Source organism: Patagioenas fasciata, chromosome 1 (assembly GCF_037038585.1).
Source record: "Patagioenas fasciata isolate bPatFas1 chromosome 1, bPatFas1.hap1, whole genome shotgun sequence".
NCBI classification, from domain to species: Eukaryota; Metazoa; Chordata; class Aves; order Columbiformes; family Columbidae; genus Patagioenas; species Patagioenas fasciata.
In genome coordinates this window covers 200,252,503-200,274,603 of record NC_092520.1, presented here as the reverse complement: position 1 = coordinate 200,274,603, position 22,101 = coordinate 200,252,503, and the positions used below count along the sequence as shown (strand labels likewise).

The window sequence follows — 22,101 nt, the reverse complement described above, 5'->3', positions numbered from 1 at the left end:
AAAATTAATTCTTACACCAGATCTAGCAAACAGGGATTCTCTCCACCTTGCCTATTGTATCAGCACTAGTGTGGCCAGCAGGACTAGAGAAGTGATTGTTCCACAGTACTGGGTACTGCTGAGGCTGCACCACGAACCCTGGGGTCAGTTTTGGGCTCCTCATGATAAGAAAGATGTTGTGGTGCTGGAGAGAGTGCAGAGAAGGGCAGTGAAGCTGGTGAGGGACCTGGAGCACAAGTGTGATGAGGAGCGGCTGAGGGAACTGGGGCTGTTCAGCCTGGAGAACAGGAGGCTGAGGGGAGACCTTATCGCTGTCTACAGCTACCTGAAAGGAGGTTGTAGTGAGGTGGGTGTTGGTCTCCCAAGTAACAAGCAATAAGACGAGAGAAAATGACCTCAAGTTGCACCAGGGGAGGTTCAGGTTGGATATTAGGAACAATTTCTTCACAAAAAAGGTTGTCAGGCATTGGAACAGGCTGACCAGGGTGTTTGAGTCACCATCCCTGGAGGTGTTTAAAAGGCATTTAGATGAGGTTCTTAAGGACATGGTTTAGAGGTGGACTTGGCAGTGTTAGGTTTATGGTTGGACTTGATGATCTTAAAGGCCTTTTACAATCTAAATGATTCTTTGATTCTATTATCAGTTATTGATTATGCTGCAAAGGAACTGCCCAACATAAGGTGCCTTCATCTTTGATTTAGGAATTTTGGAAACTATGTGCAACTCTGGATTATTTTTGCTCTTTTTTAGCAAACTCTAAAAAGAATGAGGCAACTTTCTTAGAGGCCTAGTTACAAAATATCAAAAATATGGAAAGTGTTACTGAGCCGGACTGATGGGCATGTGCATGATATTTGAGAGGCAGAATACTAATTTAACCTTCCTCCACACACTTACATGTTAAGGTACATTCTAAAGGAAAATATTATTCCTTGAAAAATATTGATTATACCTCTAAACACAAATTAGATTATTTGATAGTGAGGAAATAAATGCCTTTTGATTAGTTAAAAGTGGATAGAAGACAAGGCAGCTAAGTATTTTGAATTGGATTAATAGTGCTGCTAACATTGATATCACAGTTTCAGGGGAGTGTATCTACCTGGATTCGTTCTGAAAAACAACTGTGGAGAGCTGTAGACATGAATTCTGTCATTTACTCCTCCTCTCCAAGGTCCTTACTTGTTAATTAGGAACTCCTTTTCTTTCCACGGTTTCCCTGCCTATGTTTTACTAACTTTCTCCTTCTTTCTCTCTTTCTCTCCCTCTTTTTTCCCTTCCTATTCTGGTATTCTGTCTGCTTCATTACCTTCTTAATATCATGCTGAGCATTAATTTGTTGATATTTCATATGGCTTAAGGTGATGATAAGGTGGCCAGTAGGATGCTGTTCTAACTTGGGCTCATTTTAGTAAAATGGTTGTTGGAGTAAAGAATGAAGTGATTTATGAACTCAGAGGCAATAGGAGAACTGTGGATTCACTTTGTTCATAGGATAGCCTTATGGTTGTGTCTCAGAACATGACAATTTTCACAAGTCACATGAGATAGGCAAGTCTTCTTGCTACTATTGTACTGAAGTGCAAGGCAGTTTCATGCCTGTTTAGATTGTGCAGGATGTCTTGGATCTAAAAGGGAAATTAACTGAGATTTCCTGTCTACCAGGAAGCACACCAGCAGCACACTCATCTTTCTTTTGGGGGAAGCATATATAGTCCCAACATACTATCCCATAATTTGGGGACTCACTGCATCCAGCTTAATAGCTGGAGTTCACCAGCTCCTGTCAAATACCAAATTAAGATTGTCTTGGTTTGCTGTTAAAAACCACATCATTTTAATTGTAGAAATGGGGTTGTGCTTTCTATCTCCTGAATACCTTCCCTTAAACAGTGGGGAAAGATATTTTTCAGAAGTTACTTTTAACATTTGTCATTGTATCAATTTCCATTGATGATTGTGTCCTACTTTCTGTTTTATCTGTAGTGCCTTCATTGATTCAGAATGGACAGCACTGTGTTAGACAGCAAAGGTTTATATTGGCAATTCAAACACTGATGCTTCTTAGAAGCTTCAGTGTTTAAGAAAGGTTGAGTTTAGTATGGAGAGCTTTGTTTTTTTACCTTTACAAAATGTCTCACAGTAAATCGATAGACTGATGTTAAGAAACACGTACCTGGCACAGTGGTAGCAAATCACTTGGTAGGCTGGCAGTTAAAAGAGCCACTGACATTTGGGAAGGACGTGCCGTGATCTGCCAGCTCTCCTGAATGAATCAAAAACTCTTGCAAGGACATATGAGTGTCGGAGTTTTTAATCTGTGTGAAATACACATTAAAAAAAAATGCAGTTTAAATTATAGTCACTGTCCATTATCTGATTTTTTTTTCCAAGGAATTGTCTTGATATGTAATTGCCATGTTTGTTTTGTTGACTTGAAATAAATTGAGGCTAACATATTTTTTCAAATAATGCAACATGCATCTGGAGGATAGTACTCATGTGATACAAAGCACGTATTAGGACAGCTCTGAGTGATTATTTGCAGTTTTTCACTTGACCTGGCAAGAAGGATGGAATCAGACCCTATTCCAAGGGGATGTCCTTAGTAAAATTATTATTAATGTCTGGGACTTTGTTCTTCTGAATCTTCTGTCATGTCTTTTGCTTGTAACTGACTGTAAACATGCACAGAATTTTGTATGTTTCAGATATGACATGGCAATACCTCAGGCTTGCACACACTTATGCATGGCTATCACCACAGGCCTAGAGTCTTAAAGGCACCTGGTATCTCAGTTTCACTTTAGTCACAATAAAATATTTCCTAACTCAGAATGATTCATAAAGTCTCTGCTTAGGTGTTATGCTGTTCATAGGCACCATTGTAACTACCAGAGGGATTTTTTGACATTAAACTTCTGCTTCTATGCTAAGAGGTTCATGTGGCCACCATGCGATAAAGGGGAAGAAGGGACAAATATTTTTTGCCACATGTATAGTGTTTATAATATTTACTCACAAGATGACTGTCAGAGAACATGGGGCCCCCAGTGAAGTTTTGCTGAAGAGCATCTGGGTAACGGCTGCTGAGGAGAGCTCGCTCGCAGGAGTAGCAAAGAGGGCGAACCAGCAGAGACTTTGCAGTTGAGGTATAGTTTGTGCAGATGGGAGTTTGAAGGGAAGCTGGAAACAGTGTGCAAGACTAGAAATACAGTTTTTGTTTGTCAGGAAATTAAGAAGGATGCCCAAACGCAGTCTGACTGACTGCAGTAGATTATTTTTAAATTTTCCAGTCTTGTCACCTTTGTTCAGTTCAGTAATCGGTAACAACAAACTACATGAGAGGACATTCTCTGTCCCTGAGGCCATGCAGTGCAGTATGACATATGTATATACAGCTAAACTCTCTTGCACCTTCCTCTCCTAACTCCTCCAAATCAAGCAACTAACCAGGGTGGTTTTGTCTCTACTGGGAAGAAGCCCTGGCTCAAACATTCCTCCAAACCCTGACCAAGGTTTGCCAGGAGGAGTGATAGTTGGCACAAGACAAAGCTGTACCAGCTGTGCTGACAATTGCACCAAGAGCAAACCAGCCCAGACTGTACTGTGTCAGTGCTTGAGTCCATCCCCTAGTCCTGTTCAGTTTGTGCTTCATAGTTGCAGACTCCGATTCTGACTGACGTAAACGTTCAAAAGAACTTTACAAGCACAATTAATTTAAGTTGATATAAAAGCACGGTAGATACCATCTTGATCTAAGTAAGAGAGGAAAGAAAACCACATCATCTCTGCTTTAGGTGAAATGAAAGGGTGTATCATGCTGGCTGCTACTGGTAAGGGAGCTAACACTCCTTTACACTCCTTCCCAGCAGGTACATTCACATTTGAAAGCAAGGGTGATTGAGAGAGTGATGATGGCTGTAACTATGGCCTGTTTATTCACTTGTCTAGTAAATTATTTTGTGAAATCACACTCTGTCATTCAAGTCCAATTGTTAAAAAGACTTTTTGAGAGGAATGCAGTGACTACAATTTAAAGCAAGGAAATACCTTTATAAAAAGAAAATCTTGATACATAAATTTAGTTTGTATTGTGAATGTGTCTTTCAAAAAATGTGATTTCCCATTCAGCCTCCTCGCTTTTAAGGCAGTTAAAATATTTTCTCTATCACAAAGGATGGTGATGGAAGTGTGCTTTCATGGCAACAATCCAAGGTTCCCATAATTTTCTAAAAAATGTTTCTTTTTTGAAGCATTTGCCTGCTTCACAGTTTAGAATGAAAAAAAATCCACTGCATGTATTAATCAGAGTATGTAAATAAACATAGAAACAATTGACTTTGAAAAAATATTAAACTTTAGATATGGTTCTTTATATCTGTAGAGTGCATTATCCTTAAGAAAAATGGATTTATTTTTTTTTTCAATATGTCTTGGGATTATTTTCGTTTCCAGGGATCGGGGCCTGCATAACCCATTTTATTGTGCGTTGCTTGCATTTAGAGGACAACGTGTACCCTCTGCCCTCCCATAAGTGTGGAGCATCCTCCGTATTCTTATTTATCTTCCAACAGCAGCCGAGGGCTCCTGGTTGCGGAGCCACTTTGCCTGTTCAGATACAAAGCCAAGTGGAGGGAAAGGTGCTGCTTCAAGTGCTTTAGATAATTAATTGATACTATATCAGTTTTGCAGATTCTGTAGGAGTTCTTTTTAGTTTACATAGGGAAAACTGAAAGACTGAAGTAATATTACCTATGAATTTAAACATGAAAGTTTTTGTACATAATTTTCAGTCTCTCCCGATAGCGCACAGAGACTTTTCTCTTTCCTCGAAATGAACTATAACTCATTTACTGAGCTGATAGTGAAATGATCCTTCTTTTTGCAAATATGTACCTGTCTATACTAAAAACGTTACTAAATAGAAGCGTAGTTAAGGGGTTCCTTGCTGGCCTGTGCAGGCTGCACGATGTCTCGCTGTATTTCACCATGATCAGTTGTACTGAATATGGACGCTGCCATTCCACTGTTATTTGTGCCCACACACAATGAACTCTGTGAAGTAAAATTGTACTTAGCTTCCATTTTTTAAAAAGGCTCCAGTAACAGGGTAGTGCTGATGTTTTTAAAAGCTTTGAGTATGTGAAGAAATTCAACAGAATAAGGATGGAATTCATTCCACCTAATTTTATCTGCATAAAAATGAAACATCTAACTGTGAGTTATAGTGGACCTCTATCACCAGAGGAAAATAAAAGAGGATCTCTAGAGGAGGATTCTAGCTTTCTGGTGTGGTTATGGGCTGTCCATGGCCTGCAGAAGGACTCTAGAGGGCTGACTTAGACTGGTCTTGTTTAGAACGGCAAATGCCATCCTTCAGTGGCTGGAAATGCTGTGAATTGAACAACTGTAAAATGTGTGGGGATCTAAATCCACAGGCTTCTCTTTACCTGGTTTTCACTAGAACTGTTTGTTCCAGTATGATACATACTTACTAAGTTTAAAAAAATGGAGGATAATTTTGTGTTGATTGTCAGAATTTTAGACATATTGCTGGACAAACTGAAAATAGAATTTGAATTATTAAGTTAACTTTTTAGGATTCATATAATTAATCCACAGTGAGCTGTGCTTTGGTTTTTTTTACGTCAATAGTAATGTTTTAGCAGACTTACACCAAACAAGACAGATTATGTAATTAGTGATTTGTTTTTGTTATTAGACAGTCATAACTCAGATGCTGACATTTTGTTAGTCTGTTAGCATTTCTCTCTCTAAACATTTGTGTTCCATTCAAATTAACAAAGTAGTTTTATTACCATGTGTAAGTTCCTACTTCCAAAGGAGTCCAGTATTTCCTTACTCAACCAGAGTGTTGTAGATCTTTATAATTATATCCATCTCAACATTTTGCAGGCATTTTATAATCTAGATTTCCAAAATACTTCACAATCATTTTGAAACTTTAAATTCCGTAAAATATTTCTAATGACAAAACCAGGTAATTGTATTTTTCACAATACGGGATACAGTTTTTTCTTTTAACATTTCGCAATTGTAAAGGGTGAAATTCTACCTTTGGATGCTCATGAGAAATTTATATCGCAGACAAGATCTATGTTATTGTTAGGGATAAGAAAGGAAGCTGGAAGAGGAAAAAGCTAACCCTGAATGCTAAATAAACTGTCTTTCTGATTGATCCACACATTCCTTAAGCACAAACATTTTTATGTCTCTAAGCTTTATCTGCATATTTGGGAGGCTGAAATGTTAATTTGAAGAGTAAAATTATTAAAAACAGATGATAATTTCTTGTCTTTGTCTGTGTTCTTTTAAATAGGAACAGATGTCTCAGGTGTTGGATGCGATGTTTGAAAAGCTGGTTGAAGGAGGGGAACATGTCATTGATCAAGGGGATGACGGTGACAACTTCTACGTCATTGATAGGTGAATCGCTGTGTCTTATCGTAGCACAAAGTATTATGCAGAAGTCCATTGAGAAAAATGTATTTCTCTATGTGCTTGTATTTAACTCCTACATAGGTTTGCATGGGAGAAAGAAACAAGAACACACGTGAACCAGTACAGCTCTGTCACAGCTACAGAGGGTGGTTTTTGAAAAGAGACAGATTTTCCATGTGAAAATATGTCCCTGTCCTCTTTATGTATTAGTAGATCCCAAAGGCTGTTTGGTTGGGTTTATCTCCTTGTTCTTTATTTTGTTTTGCTTTTACATAGAAAGAGATCCAACATAAAACACAATGGGAGAAGTTTTACAGCTCAAAATTTGAAATCTTACTGCATTTCAATACTCTGTGGACGTTCTCATTCACGTTAATATTATTAGACCTTGAGTAGCTAAGTCACTACTCTCATTTGCAAATCTGTACTGGAAAAAGCAGGTAACTAAGTAAAATCCTGGATATTGATTACTGTTGAATCCAGTGAGTTAGGAAGAGCATTTACTTTGATATCTTTCATGAGTCTGTTGGCACAGGCTCCAGCCAGGCTGTCCCAAAACACTTTTTCTTATTTGTACCTTTAGTTCTAGGCTAACACAGTGATTTCTGAGAACATTTGAAAGGAATATTATGCTAGAACTCTAGAAGAAATTGCAAAGATCAATATAAGCAGCCAGTCAGAAGAGGTGATTGTTTGGCTGTATTCAGCATTGGCGCAGCCTCACCTGGAGTACTGCGAGCAGTTCTGGGCCCCACAGTATAAAAAGGATGTTCAGGTCCTTGAATGTGCCCAGAGGACAACAGAGCTGGTGACTGGGCTGGAAGGAATGTCCTGTGAGGAGCGGCTGAGGACTCTGGGTTTGTCTGGTTTGGAGAACAGGAGGCTGAGGGGTGACCCCATTGCTCTCTACAGCTTCCTGAGGAGGGCATGTGGGAGGGAGCTGCTGAGCTCTTCTCCCTGGTACCCAGTGAGAGGACACATGGCAGTGGCTCAAACCTGTGCCAGGGGAAGTCTAAACTGGACATTAGGAAGCATTTCTGTACTGAGAGGGTGGTCAAACCCTGGAACAGGCTTCCTAGAGAGGTGGTCGATGCCCCAGGCCTGTCAGTGTTTAAGAGGCATTTGGACAATGCCCTTAATAACATGTTTTAACTTTTGGTCCTGAAGTGGTCAAGCAGTCGGACTAGATGATCATTTTAGGCCGCTTCCAACTGAAGTATTTAGTCAGAAGACCATGAAAGTCTGCCAAGATTCTTCACTGAAGAGCCAATGTTTTTCAGCTTTGTGAGGTTACAGTTTGTCATCTCTTATCCAAAAAGCTGCAGGGACTTCACAGTGTTTTGTCAGCCTTGAAGTTTTTAGGTGCAGTGAATCACCTCCAACTCCCTTATAAATGAAATAATTGTACAGATTTTTGTATTCACATGATTTATCAACACGTACTATGCAAATATTCAGCACTGAACAAAGTGATGGCTCAGCATCAATGGGGATGGCTGTGCCATGTTTTACAAGATACCAGATTTTACTGCATTCCCAAAGAAAAAAGAAGTTACTAATTTAATGATGGGGAGAAGAAATCCAGAATGTATTAGAGAAATACATGTCTTTATTTCATAATCTTATGTTGCTTTTCATATACATTCCTTCTGTTTCGTGCATCTCCTCTATTTCTTACATTATACATTACTACTTTACAATATTTTATATGTTAAATAACTTGTATTATTATTTCAGTGATCATATCATAGAAAATTTTGCAAAGATTTGTTACATTTGTATTTAGTGTGTTTAAAATCAAATTAAGAAACAGATTCTAAGTTAGTTCTTAATTTTTAATAAGTTCTGGTGATCAATACATCACTGAAAATCCAGTCTATCTTTAAAGTGCATTAGTGTAAAAACAAATAATCCTATCCTTCCCTTTAAGAAGGAACTACTTTTAGTATTTATGAAAGTGATTGAGATGTCTCTGCAAAGTGTTTAATATAATTTAAACAAGCAAATGTATATTTCAAATACTTTATCTTTGGAATTCACGCTATTAAAAAATATAGTGAGAAGCTGCTTAGTAAAGACCAGGAATGGGTTCCCCTCACTGAATTTTTATGTATTTTATTAACAGAGGTACATATGATATTTATGTAAAATGTGATGGTGTTGGGAGGTGTGTTGGAACCTATGATAACCGAGGAAGTTTTGGTGAGTTGGCCTTAATGTACAATACACCTAGAGCAGCTACAATTATAGCTACCTCTCCTGGTGCCATCTGGGGTTTGGTAAGTGAAATACTTGTTTTAAGATATTCTTTATTTTAGTTATTTGATATAAGTGTGCTGGTGTGCTATATCAGCATTAAAAAAAATAATTTTAAGTTTGGAAAGTTCAATTTTAAAACTTTCGAGAGTTCCCAACACAAGACTGTCTTCTCCCAGAATCTGCAGAAATAAACGTAAGGCTTTAGAAGACATTGAGTTTTAAAAAAATAATTTTGTTTTATTCTATTTTAATAATAATTTCCCAAATTGCAAACCACTTGGCAATTACTTAGAAGCATATATAAAATGTTTTCCCACATCTTGATAGCAAATGCCTTTAGTGCTAGAGTAAAATTAAAATATGAGGTTATTTATCAGTTATACTGCCTGGATCCTTGACAACAATTACAGAATCTGCTAAAAGAATAAAACTGGGATAGCCTTCTTCTTCAAGATGTGTATATCAATCTAATGACTGATCCAAATATAGCATTTTCCTGTTGAAGCGAAACACATGTTTTTTTCATTATCTCAATCCATATGACTTTGGGGATTGTGGCAGAGTTTGGGATGCTATAAGAATGACTTTAAATTGGATTGGGCTGGATTGGCCAGCAAGTCCCACCTGTGGCCGCAAAGGCTTGCACAGCATTTCACCTCTTGTCTGTCACCAGCAGACAGTCGTGTGAAGCTGAGAGAAGAAACCCGCATATATGTAGTTTTTCCATCCGTCTGCTTCACTTAGATTGCCAAATAGTAAGGAATGTCCACTTGGCTGTTTAGGGCAGCAGTGAGTCCTGTTCTGCTGAAACAGCAAAAAGTGGACTGACCTAAGACCCAGACCCCCATGTATTTTGGTTTTGTTTGTATAATAACATAAAAACCTCTTTGTGTACATATCGATATGAACAGGACCTCAGGATAGTGAACTTTGTAAATTAAATGCTTAAATATTGAGGATTTCTTCAATATTTTAAATTACCTACTCAACATTCATTGTGTAGCCAACCTGTTTCAGTTAAACTATATACCCTCCGTATGTAAACTCTGTGTATTCACTGCTGAAGGACAGAGAAGATTTTCAGAATGTGAATCAGATCAGGAGCTCAACTTCAGGAGCTCTTGATTGACCTCTAGAGGAGTCTTTCTCAACTAATATACCAGCCAGCTGGTTTGACAGCTAAACTGAGTGTATAAAATTGGGGAATTTGAACATATTCAGCCATTTGCAAAGTATTTTCTACCACATGCGTATTTTCTGTTAATAAACACTCTTTTTGTGTTTACAGGACAGGGTAACGTTCCGAAGAATCATTGTAAAAAATAATGCCAAAAAGAGAAGAATGTATGAAAATTTTATCGAGTCATTGCCATTCCTCAAGTCTTTAGAAGTAAGAGTTCTGTTGCATTATTTTAATGGCTGTGTCAGAGGTACCTTATAAGATTCTGCTTTTGCAGACTTTAATTTGGAATGAAGATTTTCTCCACAGTAAAATTTTGCATACTTTTCTTTTGGATATCTCTGAATCTTCAGGATAAAGAACTATTGTTAATATTCTAATTTTTAAATATATATATACATTTTTACCTTTCATTTTCTTAAGGATAATTTTACAAAATATTAGCCAAAAAAATTAAACAATGATTTAGAGAATTCCAAAGTATTTTCATTTAGCAGCTATATTTTTACATGCATACTTTCCTGAAAATAATTTTTGAAGACTTGGGATATACAGACTTCATACAAAAATGGAATCTTTGTCAAAATGAGTAGCTGTTAAGACTATAATGTATGCTTTGGAACACTATTCAGCAGTTCTTTTTTTAATGATTATCAAAACAGGAAAATAAAGACACACTATTCTATGTAAAGGTTCATGAAAAGAAATATGAAAGGTCTTTCTAAATGTAGTATTGTAATGTTAACCAAATATTTCTTACATTTTCTTTTTTAAATGAAGGTATCTGAGCGTTTAAAAGTGGTTGATGTGATTGGCACCAAAGTATACAAAGATGGAGAACAAATCATTGCTCAGGTACACTTGATTTCTACTTTCAGGTCTTCTTTTCCAATAGGGAACAATTATCATGTTATCTATAGATAATGCATATTTTTAAGCTATTTTTTCTTTGTCAAATGAAACAAAACCAATTAATGTTGCATGTAAGAGGTGTGATTATTTCGTTTCAGAAGCTAATTTTTCACTTACACTACTTTGAAAAACATCCCTCTTTGGAAGTAATAAAGGAGTCGATGTTTTTAGTATACTTAGAAATTCAAACTATATGAAAGAATGATTGCTTGCAATAAGTAGCACTGAAGACTTGTCCTGGTTTTGTTGTTAAAATATGATAATCTTTTGAGGAAGAATGCAAAAGTAAACCTTCAGAATAGGCAACTGAGATTATCTTGCCCCAGAATAATTATTTGCTATCACATAGCTCTTGGAGGCTTTTTTACACTGGAAGCCCTGTACGCAAAATAATTTAGAAGGAATACAAAGGTGGAGATGCAGGAGTAAGGATCCTAAAATCTTCCATAACATTGTTTTTCTCTGCTTTTTGTATGAGGCACAGTCAGCTACATCTTTTCATTAAAAGGCCTTGCTGTCAGCTCTGTTTGATTATTATGTGCCTTGAGTATGATTTTCACAATAAAAGTGGTTTCTTTTACAACAGGTATCAAAAAGATGAATTTCAAGGCACTGGCTGCAAATATTTTAATGTTACCATTAAACTAAAAAAGAAATGTCACACTTCCTTTACTCTATTTTTCTTCTTCTACAGGGTGACTTGGCTGATTCTTTCTTCATTGTGGAATCTGGAGAAGTAAGGATTATAATGACGAGGAAGGTAAACATCCCTAAAACACAGAATTTTTTAAATTATTTTAAGTGTTTAGTAGTAATGCTGCCATTGTTGCTAATTTTGCGTATACAATCCTGAGTTCAACAAATCTCTCATTCTCCTCCTGTCTCTCTTTTTTTTTTTTTAACCTGATGTTTCAGGGTAAACAAGATGTAGAAGAGAATGGAGCAGTTGAAATAGCTCGATGCTCAAGAGGACAATATTTTGGAGAACTTGCTCTTGTAACTAACAAACCACGAGCCGCTTCTGCATTTGCTCTTGGCACTGTCAAATGTTTAGGTATTGTTCAATAATATTTTATATCTGGTGTAAAATGATACATAATCTATCTGGTGTTTTTTATTGTGAAATCTGTTTATCGATTTAATTAAATTTACCCAAATAAAACTTTTAAAGTACATAATCTCTTAATGTGCATTCATATTTACATTATTTATCTGCAGAAATGATTTGCAATTGGCAACTGGTATTAAAGACACATTCTCTAACATTTCTCTGATTGCATGGAAGTAAAAATTTTTTCAGGATGGTACGGAGAGTATTGCTGCAAAACATTTGTAGCTATCAGATAAGTGTCTAATACTCTGCAGGAAGGTAAAGTATTTATTTTCTCCATAGGCTGACTCTCATCCAAGAAATAACCACGGTAAAAATCCTATGCATTTTATCACCATGACTTAAGCTTTAACGAATTATTTGTCTTCACCAGCTGTAAATTTAATGATTCCTTCACACTATTGCCTCCTGACTCAGGAAAAGAGTAGGAGCTGTGCTCATAGACAACCCTTCATATCCGTTGCTTTTCATGGTCTAATGTTTAGCTCCTAAATATTTGTGTCTAATTATGAGAAAACTGTAAACTGCAAAGACAGATTTGGCATTCTTGAGTGACAGTTTGATTACCAAGCCGGTAACCGCAAAGTTCTCTCTTGCTTATAAAGGGATCATTTTTTAAAATCCTTATCCACCAACATACAGGGATGATCAGGAAATAAAGATCCAAGACAATAGAGAGAAAAGAACAAGAGGCAGTGGTGAGGAAGTGTCACTGCTCAGTACAGGGTAAGAGCTCTGGCACTTCCCAAAGAGCGGAGATCTTGAACTTTTCTCAGGAGTCGAGAGACTACAGGCCACCAGCTTGGAAGCTGATTGAAGTAGGAAGCTTCCTCCCTGGCCTTTTGGCTAGGACTATAGAAGATAACATTGTGTGATCAGGTAAAGAAGATAGTCTGGTTGGCTATGCATTGACATGCCATGTGAATGACAGTTTTCAACTTTTTGTACATTTGCAAGGCAGTAAGTATCTATTCCAATTTCCACTGTGGGTGGAAACACGTAAAAGTGGCAAGGAAATACGCCAAGTTAGACCCCAAATACAGCCAACAACATCAGCAAAGGATGTGGGGTTTTTTAATCTCAAGGGTCTTAAAACTGAATTCTGTGGAGGAATCCAGGCCCCTCCAGACTTTGCCAGCAGCTCTTGGGTCACATAAATAAGAAACCTAGCAAATTATAAGTTTAGTTATGAACTTTCAAGATAACAACGTGTTGGTTGTTCTTGGCTTTGCTACAGTAAATGGTTCTCCTCTGTGCAAAGAAAGTATATACCTTGGTAGTATCTGTCCTGTTATCATTTAAAATTTTACATTGGAATGTCATAAACACCAAGACAAACATGTTATATTCTTTCTCTTTCTCTCCCCTTCTATCTTAGTTATGGATGTGCAGGCGTTTGAAAGGCTTTTGGGACCTTGTATGGAAATTCTGAAAAGGAACATTGCAAACTATGAAGAGCAGCTAGTTGCTCTGTTTGGATCAAACATGGACATTGCCGATCCCAGCGCATGAACTAAGCATTGGAGCAACAAGATCTGTTACGAGAACATAGCACAGTAGTGGTTAGTGCACTGAGAAATTGTCTCTCTTCCTATAGATGCCAAGCATTTTTTGTGATTTTAAGAGTGGGTTTGGGGGTATTTTTTGGACTTATTATAGTGGAAAATACTAGTAAACAAAATACGAATTAAATAAATTGTGGGCTTGATTTTTGAAAGTGCTCGGTATTGGTGGTTCCACCTGGCATTAAGACAACCTGAAGTAGTACAGCACCTTTGAAAATCAAGTCCTTCAACACAGAAGGACCTCCTTAAAGAGTAGATTTCAAAAAACCCACATGCGATAAAATTGTTAAACCAGCTTCTGTTCTTCAAAAACGTTACTACTTTTCTGGAAAGACTGTTAGTTTGAATGTGATATGTTGAAAGTATTAGTGCACACAAAGTGTTTATTATGTATTAATACAGAAGATATACAGTAGTTATTACTTTCTGACTATTACAGCTGTCATGATTTTATGTTGCGTTTATCACAGATGTAGGGAATCACAAGACTAATCGTAAATAAAGCATGACAATGCATTTTGTGTAACGCTCATAACTAAATCTGATTTTTAACATTTTGTAATTTGTTTTAAAGTCCTCTTTGTTTAATATGTCATGTTTCAGCACGACATTGTAATATCTTATGCAATTTAGAGGACTTGTATATTTTTGCAATAAACTGCATTTTTTATTAGTTACATGTATTGTGTACAGTCTAGAGTGAGGACAGCTGACATACTTAATGCTTTAAAAACAAAGGCATAGGTCATTGTCATGTTCTACCTAATCATATATAACCTATATTTTTCCCTTCTCCCTTGTTTTATATTTATGCATTTTGTCTTCTCTATCTATGCTTGTTCTCTAGTTAATTTTTTTTTTTTAGATCTCACCTTTTTTATCTGTTAAATCTTTTACCTATTTCAAATGAAATGATCTCTGTATATCTCTCTCTTCTTGCAGTTGAATTTTAGCTGTCAGAGACCAGACTCAATTACTGAAGTGATTGATATTGAAAGCCATGCTAAACTAAGCTTGTCCTTGAAAAAATCCTTATCAGGAAGTACAAAAATATTTTTAATTTGGAAGATCAATACTTCAAAAGCTTTGTGCAGGTCTGGGAAGTATGTCATTGTTAAAGCTAACATGTCCTGCTTTCAAAACCCTGCAAGTCATCATCAAATAGTGTCTTTTTAGCCATAATAGCATGGGATACCTTGTGAGACTGAGGAGAGAGAATATTGTCTTGATTAGGAGCACAGGGCTCATTGCTTACAAGGGTCTGTGGCTGGAAATTTCAGGCACAGTCCAATTTTAATACTACTTACTGACGTAACTGTTGATGTACATGGAAAGCTAGTGCACATCATGGCAATTGGCAACGGTGCTGTCAAAATGACACTACAAGTATTGTAGGAAGGCTGCTTGTGCCCTGTTTCAAACATCTGAACTATAACATCTTTCCTTCTTAGATAATGACTTTTCTAATGCCATATATTTGTGTATGTTGATGGAATTATTATCCTATAGTTAGTGACATGTTCTGACAATTTATATAATCATACTTGTATATGAGGTTATGATTATATACTATGATAACAATACATAATTTATATCATACAGTATGGTATAAATTATAAGTCAGACTCCGAACAAAATACAATCTGAGCAAAATTTACAAATGTAATTTTATTTTTTAACCCTGGAAACGTGGTATGAGTAATTGCACATATGATGATTTGCCTTTGTACTTTTGATTTATGGAGAAAAAGAAAAGCCTGTTATACTAGAAGGAAATATCAGGTAACCAAAATCTACACTCTTGTCATTCTGTATGCTTAATCTCTAAAAGCTACCTATATTTTGCACTAGCTTGATGTCATTATGAAAAACGCTAGAAATTACTTGTATGGCAGTAAACTACAATCAAGGCCATAAATGCCAGTCACGATATTTTCAATATTGTTGGTTATATTTAAAGTTTCCTTACAATAAATGACACTTTTATATAAAAAAATCTGTTTATTGATATTGTTGTGTATTAATTCCATTATCATAAAGTTACAAGTGACCTATTCATATTCGTTTATGAAAACATTCCTAATTCTTAACACTTTCATGTCGACTTTAATAAATGATGTTATGCAGATGCTCTGTCTACTCAGAATAGATGACAAAGTGTAGTAATTGTCATAGATACTTTGTATTTGATTATTTCCTTGAAGCTTATAGCTGGGAAAAAGCTGCGGAGTGATAAATGTAAAGATAATCAGAGACTCTGGATTTTCTGAGTCCTGAAGCGGAGCTTCATTTTGCAGCAGTTTTTTTGTGTTCCTCTTGGGTACTGGAGGATTTCTGGACTTTTCTTTGTCAGCGAATTCAGGAGGGTTTAACCAACAGTAATAAACTGTCGCTTTGTAAGTTTTGTCCAGATCATTATATCCTTCATCAGTCAGCACGTGGGATTTGTCCTGGATCTGTTCATGTGTATGCTGCAAACATGCTTGTCCTTGTCTCATAAATGTGGTGAGTGTTCATCCTAAGAAGGAAATTATACCAAGTCACTGATTTTTTTCTGACCTTTCAAAAAAAGGTAGATAATTCTAATAATTTTCAACAATACTATGTCATGTTTACCTTATAAGACTGTCTGTGTCCATACTTAGATTACCTGTTGCTTCTGTTATTAAAGATTTTATTGTCCTTGTTTGCAGTGGGATCTCTAAAGGAATGGGACTTGGGCAGTTACTTGGCACGTACAACTTAGTTTGTTTCTCGCCTCTCTTCTCAACCTCACCAGCAATTTGTAATCCTGCAGATGATCTAAATGAATTTGAGAGAGGATTAAGTTCTAGTGCGGGGGGGAGAAAGCTCCAAGGAGTTTGCTGAAAGTATGTCCTGCTGCGTGAGGAGAGAAAAGCCTGAGAGAAATCCTGTACGAGAACGGCATTCATGGGCTCACATGTTACTAAAAGAGAATCCACATGACAGCAAATGTTTACAAATGCTTTAACCACGGGAAACAAAAAATTGACCACAGCCCTCAGTTGATCACAAGACATAAGCCCTGAGGAAAGCAAGCTTCCTTGGTCCTTGTGCTGATGCCATCATTTTCTACATGTCATTTGTTTGTGCTTCATGAGATTTTTTTAAAGTTCATGTGGAATAAACACTTCTGAAATCATTCCCTTCTGAATCCTCTTTTTGAGGTCCAGAAGTGACTGATTGTGGAAGTCTTGGGGCAAAGCTGTGAAAAGCATTGTGAGACCACCTAAAACCTAAACCGTTGTCTCTCCATGATCTTTCCTCGAGTTGTCTTTTGTCTTCATAAAGACTATTCTGGTCCTTGCCAGAATGGTGGGTTTGGTTTTGGTGATCAGATTTGTTTTGTTTGAAATGTTTGGTGCTGGGATCAGTTACATCATTATTTGTGTCATTTTGTAGTTTATGACACATGGAAACATGGCGAGCATTATTGTTTTTCAATATCAAGAGTTCTTGGATGTACAGATTCAGTATCTGCTGGTCACCTCTCAGAGATGCCCGGCACACCAAGTTCCTCGTCATTCTTCAGACGCTTACTGCATATGATCATTTGCTAGATGAAGTGCTTTGCTGAAAGTCTGTCAGCCACAGCATGGACATTCTCACATGCCCTTGCTGAAGTTTTTGTGTTACTTTAAAGCTCTTTTTATCCGTCCATACACTTGATGGCTATTTTTTTTTTAGTTTCTAAGATACTTTCCTGTGTCTGTAGTCCTCAAGTAAGCACTACAGCAGTTTTTTGTAGGAGTAGTTTCCTCTTTGTATGCTGAGTATGTACAGATCTGTGCTGTTGACTGTCTTACGAAATTTAGGATGATTTTCAAATCATTCCAAGAGCTGGATTTCCTTCTGATATGTACCAAGACTGTTCCTAAGTTCTTCATCTGCTTTTTTGGCTCAGAAAGAGGCTTAACAGGCTGGATATGCTCACTTCATGGACTGGAGGGAAGTTGAATAATCTTGGTAGGATATGAAAAGCCAAAAGAAAATTATATTTTAACATTGTCTCTTCCTTCACCCCATTTCTGTCTTTCCCCTTAAATGATCTTTATTCTGGGGGCCAGCTAAGAGCCAGTGGCAGCAGGGGGATGTAAGTCAAGTGGAGTGACTGGCTGGGTCCGTGCTGGGACGCAGTGGCCTGGTTGATGGGGCAGTGACTCTCCCCTCCTCATCTCCTTTGTCCCGTCCCTGTCCCTTCTGCGACAGCAAATCACTCTGAGCTGCAGTGCAGGAATGGTGTTGCCATGGCTGTGTGAACACTGTGGGTAGGGCTGTGTTTCTTCCTTAGAACTGGTAAAGATGTGTGTATCTGTGGGGAACAGGGAAAAGAGAAAGGCCAAACTATTTCATAAAAGAAACTGTGCCCAGTCAAAACTGTGTGAAGCCTCTGACAATAGGTTAGACTAGGCCATTGTGACAGTATCTGTTGACTCTAAGCTTTTCTCATTGAGGTAAATTAGACGGCCTAAAAATAGCATCATGGCACGATACAAATACTTTGTCCTTTCTTCTTTGAGAGTATTGATTTTTTTTTTTTTTTTTCAGCTGAGTAGCTATGAAGTTTTGGGTAAGGATAACACTCTGTGCAGGTCTTTTTGTGGAACCTCTGGGACCTACTCCCCCACATCTCTGAAGATACGGGAAATTCAGTTCTGAGAAATGTCTTATTTGGAAAAAGCTGTCGAAGTATCACCAAGCTATATCTTCTTTTTGTTGCTTTGTCCTTGTGGAGTCAGGTGGTGTGACTGTCTTAAGCAACCTTAGCTTTACTATGCTTTTAGTTTTTGTTGTATCTGTGTGGTTACACCCATGGTAGGAAATTTTATGTGCCTGAGACCATTTGCTGGTACTGAGGCACTGAATGATCACCATTCATACTATTTTCCAGTGTTTGTGTGGGCTCATTTATAAACTGTGTTAGAAGCTTTTTTCCAGCTTTCCACATGGGGTGGCCATACACAGATGGCCAACGGAGAATAGTCCTTGGCCTGTGGTAGCTCCCAGACCATATCCGAAAATTATTTGCTATTTGCCCACATAAAAACTATGCCAGGGCTATTCTAAAAAAAATTACAGTACAGATGATTGTGTTCCAGTGCCCAGGGACACTCCCTGGCATTTTAATTTACCAGCCAGCATAGAGGGAACCTACAGATCATCAGTAGTCTCCTCTTGACTCACTTTTCTGCAAGCTTTGAGCTGGGATCCAGGGGTTCCTTATTTATCGCTCTTCTGGATTGTTTCTACATATGTCAGGCCTTTCTTTTTTTCTGATACTACTGTAATTTTTTGTCTTTCTCTGTAGGTGATAAAAGTTTAGCTAAAACTGGAATCTGTACCACAATCACGTGAAGTAAATTTCTCATTAATTCCTGTATCAGGAGAAGGAAAAAAAAAAAAATCTCTGGTCTGTTATTTATTCTGTTTCTCCCCAACTTGAACCACTGCAGAAGGCAAGCGAAGCTGCTTTTCTAGCACTCAAGAAAAAATATCTTTCCTGGGAGCAACAAGTCCTCTGTTCCTCTGCTCTGCATCCCCACCAGCGTCCTCTGTGAGGAGATAAAGAGGTGAAATGTGGGGGTGGGCATGCCCAGAGCTGTCCTTAGGAAGGTGGAGAGAGCCAGCCCCCACTGCAGCTGGCCACAAAGGGCTGTGAGAAGAGGGAAGCAGTACAAACAGCTTTAGGAGGTGCAGAAAAACTGATGTGGGAGGGTCTGGCAGAAGGGCTGCTGTGCTGGGTGGAAGCTCTGGTAAGCTTCATCAGAGCCTACTCTGATGTCTGGGGAGTGTCAGTTAATGACGGAGGGTGGATGTCCACATGTGGATGTGAAAGCTCCAGTAGCAGGTTTAAAATAATGATGTGTTGTTATTTCAGAAAGTCAGCAGTAGCAGCTGTGTCATAAGGGCAGGACAGGACATTGGCTTTGAATGGGAGAGATTAAAAGCAGAGATAGGCACAAACCCGACACAGAATATGTATTTTACTAATATGACTTTGACTGTAATATTGTTCATTTTTAAAATCTACCTTGTGGTTTCTCGACTGTGTGGCTGGCAGTTTTAAGAGGTAAATAGTTAAGGATGCAGATTTACTTCTGTCTTTATTTTCTGTTTGTGTAGTCTCTCCTGCTTATTTTGTGCTTCTAGATAGTCATCCATAATGTGACAAGAACTCAGAGCAAACACCTTCCAATCCCTCACTTAATTTTCTACCTCTCTTACAACAGCAGAAGCAACTGAATCAGCAAAGCTACCAACAATTGCTGTGTTACACAGTATTGACTCATTCTCTGAGCATCCATTCATTTTGGGCATGGAGTAAGGTGAGGTAGGGGTGTGTGGAGGGGGAATAATGATTTAATTAGAGACTAGGCACACAGCAAGGAGCATGGCATTGACCTAACCTTAGTTCTGAAATTTAGAAGATACATATTTGACTTCAATCAAGGGGGTTAGTAAGTAAATAAGCTTTGAGACAATTTTATGTGTTCTGCTGCCATCTGCTGCACGGACTACCTGTCCTTTTACTGATTTTCTCTTGCATCCTCACTGTTAAATGTTAAATTTACCATATGCAAAGGAGAATAAGTAGATTTGAAAATAAGAAAGCTGTTACATTTCTGGTTTTAGAACCTCAAAACAATTCAGACATTCATCTTTACATGATTTTAATCTCAGTCCTAGGTGGGATACACATTTTTGTGCTTTCTGGATAAGTCATAGATGGTGTGATATCAAAGCTCTAATTCAGCAGTGGTATTAACTTCTCTGCATCTGGAATCTGGGCCAGTGGACCTCAGAAGACTGGGCTTCACACATAACACTCCTGCCTAAATTTTTATAGAGAACCGTGAAATTTTACAGCGAATCGACATTTAGTTCAGGAAAAATGCTTTTCTCCTTCTGGGTAGAAAAAGTACATAGTGGGCTGGAAATGTGCTCCATAACAAGGTGCAAACCTTTAGACCAAACAGTCCTTTTCTGAAGAATCTGATGGGGCTTGAGACAGGATTTCATATCTTCTGCAGCTGCTTGATCCGGCCCCTGCGCTCTCCACCTCCCACGCGGCGGCAGACGGAGCTTTCCGCTGAGTAAATTCTGAGTTCTGCCTTGCAAGTGACTGCACTGCAAGCAGAGTAGCCCGTTTGCAGAATGGAGACATCTGCAAACGCAGGTCTTCTGCCAAGCCTTCGTCTGGAGACGCGGGGTCTGCAGCAAAGTTCATGAAAAACCCAAGAAGATCGGATCTCTCTCCAAAGAGACCTAAGGCAGTTTACATGTGTATGGGAGATCAAAAGAGAAAGGGAAGGGGAGGAAGGAACACAGCTTTAAAGTTAACTTTATTGTGGAGTGGTGTAAAAAAGATTATTCCTGGTTTACCAATTTTCAATTTATTAAAAAATGTATTTTAGAGGATGCCACGAAAGCTTTCTTTTATAAAGATGTAAGGAAAATCCTGAATTCTAAAATTTGAGTTTGTGAGATGTAGGGTTAGACAGCTGATATACAATAAGCTGCCTAGTCTCTTAACAGCTGAATCTCCACATTAATTTTCAGATTTTTCCTGGAGGCACTTGTTCAAATAAATATTGTGTTTTCACAACTGGGAAAATTATCTGCAAAGGGTTGGCTTCTTATGTGAATAAGCACACAAGAATTTCACTTAAATTCCATGGCACTGGTTTTTCTACTATTTTTAAGCTAACGATGCACATATACACATAAAAAGTGATTTCAAACTCGTACTGTGGAAGATACTACGTTTTTGAAAGTAACGTGTTTCTTCAACAGCACCTACACATGGCAATAACTTTACTAACCGTCAAATTTATCACTTCTTGGAAAAGCCAAACTTAAACTGATGTGCCAATGACACCTGCATACCGAGTGTGTTTCGATGCTAAGTACAATTTCGGGGGGTGTGTGTTTTCGTTTTCAACCGCATTACCCTTTGCAGACCTGTGCAAACAATGAAGCCAGCATTCCCTCTAGTGGCCACTAACCGCATGTTTCATGGGACACACAGCTTGCACGGAACTCCAAATACGGAACCATTTCTATTTAAATTGTAGTAGTAAACTCCTTCTTTTTTTTTTCCCTCTTTCTTATTTTCTCACACACCTGTGTTAGGGTCCCCGACAGTCAGAACTGTTGCAGATACCAAATTCCAACAAATGCTCTGCTACAGGATTTAGGACACGTTACCACGCTTGGGATGATGTTGAAAATAGAGAGAGTAAGAAATGCTTTCCTTCGAAAGACCACAACAGTTGCAAAACACCCTCCCTCAGTTTCTAAAATCCTATTGATTATTTCCGAATTGCGCATTTATTTGCTTTGTATTGGATCATGCACAGTAACAGATTTTATGAGGATGTGGCCTCAGGAGTCCGTTCTTGTCTCTGCCGTCTCCCAGGTCATTAAGTGGGCAAATCTCATAATATCTGTAGTGCCATTTCTCTGACAGTAAAACAGAAGTGGAACCAAACCAGGTTGTTATTTTGGCAATAAACATACGGGAATGTCCAGGAGACACTAATAAAATAAATCCGCATGGATTAAAAAAAAAAAAAAAAAAAGCTTT

General features: G+C 37.8%; 1 protein-coding gene across 3 annotated transcripts in view; it reads left to right on the top strand.

The window, feature by feature from the left end:
• Window positions 1-15,489, top strand: part of PRKAR2B (protein kinase cAMP-dependent type II regulatory subunit beta) — an 88,552-nt gene extending 73,063 nt beyond the window's left edge. For all 3 annotated transcript variants that reach the window (XM_065847400.2, XM_071803435.1, XM_071803434.1), the window contains 7 exons: window positions 6,345-6,451; window positions 8,592-8,745; window positions 10,014-10,115; window positions 10,686-10,760; window positions 11,512-11,577; window positions 11,733-11,871; window positions 13,307-15,489. In XM_065847400.2, coding sequence (XP_065703472.1) covers window positions 6,345-6,451; window positions 8,592-8,745; window positions 10,014-10,115; window positions 10,686-10,760; window positions 11,512-11,577; window positions 11,733-11,871; window positions 13,307-13,440 — 777 coding nt within the window. In that variant the 3' untranslated portion in view covers window positions 13,441-15,489. The remainder of the gene's footprint in view (window positions 1-6,344; window positions 6,452-8,591; window positions 8,746-10,013; window positions 10,116-10,685; window positions 10,761-11,511; window positions 11,578-11,732; window positions 11,872-13,306) is intronic.
• The last annotated feature ends 6,612 nt before the right edge of the window (window positions 15,490-22,101 follow it).